The sequence below is a fragment of the Aplysia californica genome, unplaced genomic scaffold (genome assembly GCF_000002075.1).
Source record: "Aplysia californica isolate F4 #8 unplaced genomic scaffold, AplCal3.0 scaffold00600, whole genome shotgun sequence".
NCBI lineage: Eukaryota > Metazoa > Mollusca > Gastropoda > Aplysiida > Aplysiidae > Aplysia > Aplysia californica.
In genome coordinates this window covers 280,830-284,278 of record NW_004797870.1, presented here as the reverse complement: position 1 = coordinate 284,278, position 3,449 = coordinate 280,830, and the positions used below count along the sequence as shown (strand labels likewise).

General features: G+C 41.6%; 1 protein-coding gene across 1 annotated transcript in view; it reads right to left on the bottom strand.

Annotated features, from left to right (window-relative positions):
• The window catches only part of LOC101853408 (laccase), a gene marked incomplete in the record, with an annotated part of 15,445 nt that overhangs the window by 7,752 nt on the left and 4,244 nt on the right, over positions 1–3,449 (bottom strand). The window contains 2 exon segments of the mRNA XM_013087545.2: positions 120–238; positions 3,152–3,402. Coding sequence (XP_012942999.1) covers positions 120–238; positions 3,152–3,402 — 370 coding nt within the window.

Below are 3,449 nucleotides of genomic sequence, written 5' to 3'. Positions count from 1 at the left end.
TATACGAATTTTAAATGATCTAAATAGTGTTGATACACACACACACACACACACACACACACACACACACACACACACATTCGCACAAAGCCACACAGCAACCACCTCCAACAAATCACCTGCAGTGGACAATCCAAGAGTCCATTTACTATGACCCGGAAGCGATATCTAAGACCTGGCATGACCTTGAAACTCGGGTAAGGAAGATCAGTTGAGAACCCTTTCTCGTGGCCCAAACCTGGAAGAGACAATGACAATGACAATGAGAAATTTGTCTTGGTCGTTCTTTCTCTCTCTCTCTCTCTCTCTCTCTCTCTCTCTCTCTCTCTGTTTCATTAAGCACTGTGTGTTCAGTAACCTCACTGCAGTTGGCACGAATGAATTTATATATATTTTCTGTCTGTTCTTACTTTTTTGGAAATGTATCGGTTACTGCGGGTCGATAGTTGAAATTCCGATGTCAGTAAGTGGCTATGGACACTAAGCATTATTTCCTCCTCTTTTAGAACGTTTGCTTTGTGCAGATATTCAATGTTACTTAGGTATCTACCAATTGTTCTTGATGCCTTTCTGATCAATTTGTTTATTTTTATGATGTGCTGCCTTCCCAAATAGCTAGCATAGCAAGAGATACCAAAATTTATCAACGTTTCTATTGTGGTGGTGTAGAATATTTGAAGGATGGGTGGATTCAAATTGATAGACCTCAGTTTCCTCAGAAACTTTTTAACGATATTGTTTACGTGATTTTGCCATGTAAATTTATTGTCGATTGTAAGACCAAGATATTTGTATTAATCCGTGATTTCAGTTGTTTCTTATTCAATTACGAGGGGTGGGATATAGCAGACGGCTCGGCGTCTCTGGTGTAGCAGATAGGCACTCTGCTGTCGTACACAGGAGACGCGGTGAGTTTGATTCCCGAGTGGGGTGAAATCAAAATCTCACTGAGTAACTCGGTCTTTCTATTCGGCTTTTGTTTCCCTCCCCTCTGAGTCCGGGTTGGTCCTGACAGGCAGGGTCGCAGCCCGCCTCATAAATGGTCGCTCTTAAGCACAAGGGGGCTATCCCGATGAAAGCTGTTTTGGGAAAATCGAAGTTATTCAGTCTCTTTAAAAGACAAGGAGAGTTTTCTCTATAACAAAACAAATATACACACCAATGAAACCAAACTTTTCCTATAGGTAGGGCAATGCCCACTTTTTGTGTAGGTCAAGATTTCTGGAAGGAAACCCCGAAATTTTGGGTTAGCCCGCTTGTCCTTAAATGCGACCAAATGAGCTAAACTGTGCCGATTGAGGTGCGAAATGCCAAATTAACAAGAGAGGACAGACCTCGTTCTCTTAAATTCGACATCGAGTACCGTCCACTAAGGCCAATCTACCCGATTCGATGTTCCAACCTGATCTGATTATGCAATTCCTACAAGAAGAATTAGGGAGCACTTCGCTTTATTAATATTATTACATTGCTTTGTATTAGGTGTTTTACGCCATTGTTTTATTGTTTTAGTAGAGGTTTTACGGTGCACACACACACACACACACACACACACACACACACACACACACACTCGAAGAAGTATTAAGCGGCTATGGATAAAACCAAAGACGGGTAGCTACTAGTTTTGCATCTCCGTTCTCCCAACCACTCAACTTTGCTATTATTTTGTTTTGTTTTGTTTTACCCAGTTTAAAGTAAGCGTTATATACGCTCATCAACACAACGTTTTAAAAAAATCTTGTCATTGTTTTATTTCGGAGAAGCGCAATTCTGGTCCTGGGATGACTGGAAGGAATACACACCAGCAGAAAGACGGCGAAAACGTTCAACATCACAATCTCCCAAAAAGGCGAGAGTCGAATTCAGAAAGTCGATCAGTGTCTGTGGTGTAGCAAATTAGATGTTTCGCTGTCGCACACAGAATATGTGAGATCGATTCCCATAATATGTAGGGAATTTTTCTAGAGTATCCCCGTTTATCTGTTGGGATGTTGCATCCCTGCGATCCGTCTCCCGCTGGCCGCGCCAGTGAAGAGACAGACAGTGAGGACATGGTTTATGCTCGTCGCGCCGCTTGCGGTAGTGTCGGCTGGGAGCAAGCAAAATCTTTGCACCAAAGTTATTTTTGTTACAGAAGAGAAATATAGGCATCGTTCTTCCCGCACAAGAAGAAAGGTGCATGAAACTGCTCTTGGCAGCACCAATTTGGAGCAAGCTAAAGATTTGATCCAAGTTTCCGCGAGCCTATCTACTACACTAGTAGAGTCTACGGTAACTCAAAGAAGAATGGGTATCAAAACTGTTGTCTCCCTCTATAGTGTAGAAAGTCCTGGTGCGGCACAAAGTAATTAGAAATCGTTTAATCTTCTCAGATTGTGAGCATAGTGAGTTGTTAGTATTGTTTCACTCCATTGCCTCTTTTATACGGTTTCATCTAGATACAGTTGTACATATCGGTAGATGTAGATTACGGGATATCCTGCAGATTCTAATTGATTTTCTCTAGAAATCTTAATAGTAGCTACTAAGCCTATTGCCCATTTGCTCACTTTCCAATTATGCACCACCTTGTCTCTAACCCACGCGACGCCACTGGTTGTATCCCTTTCAGCCCAGGTTGACCTGACAGGCAGATTCGAAGTAGTATACGAATTTTAAACGATCTAAATAGTGTTGATTGAGGCGTTAAACTTAGCTAACTACAAATTGGAAAACTAATGTCATGAACCACATGTGCTGGTTCCAATTTAGTTTAGTGAAGTGTAGATTACTTTTAGTAAGTGTTTTACGGCACTAGCAAAACACATAATTTAACGAAGATTATACGTGCTGCTAGAGGGGAAGATGCAAAGTTTTTTTTTAAAGGGGAAAGGGTAAAGGCAATACACGTTTGATTGAAATCTAACATTTTGGTCGCTTTTAGTTTCGAAGGCCATGAGGTGAGGAACCAAGTTTTCTATCTGCTCTATCAAAATAGAAAGATTATTCGGAGTCGTTATCAAGATATTAAAAGAAATTACATTTAATAAAGTTATACATGTAGTGAAATTCTAATTTTTTAATGTCAAATTTCTCAAAAACTAGGTACTGAGCAGAAAGAATTTTGTCACTCTGAGGTAGCTGGGCGCCAACGAAGCGGTAGACTCACCATTGACGAGTATGGCATCCCCTAACTGCAAGACACCCGAGCGATAGTTCATGGCAAACGTCTCGTCCACAGACCTACGGACCCAGTCCTTAAGCATGATTACGTGTTCTGGAAGGTCAAGGTCGTATAAGTTGACGTGAGGGTTCAAGGTTGGAGGCGTCCGGACGATGAGCCCACCGAATATACCTTGTGACCTCTGAAGATTGGAGTGTGAGTGCCAGAAGTGAGTGCCTTCTTCCGTGGCCTTGAACCTGTGGGGAAACTTATAATGATAAAAATTCAGTTACTTGGAAGGGGG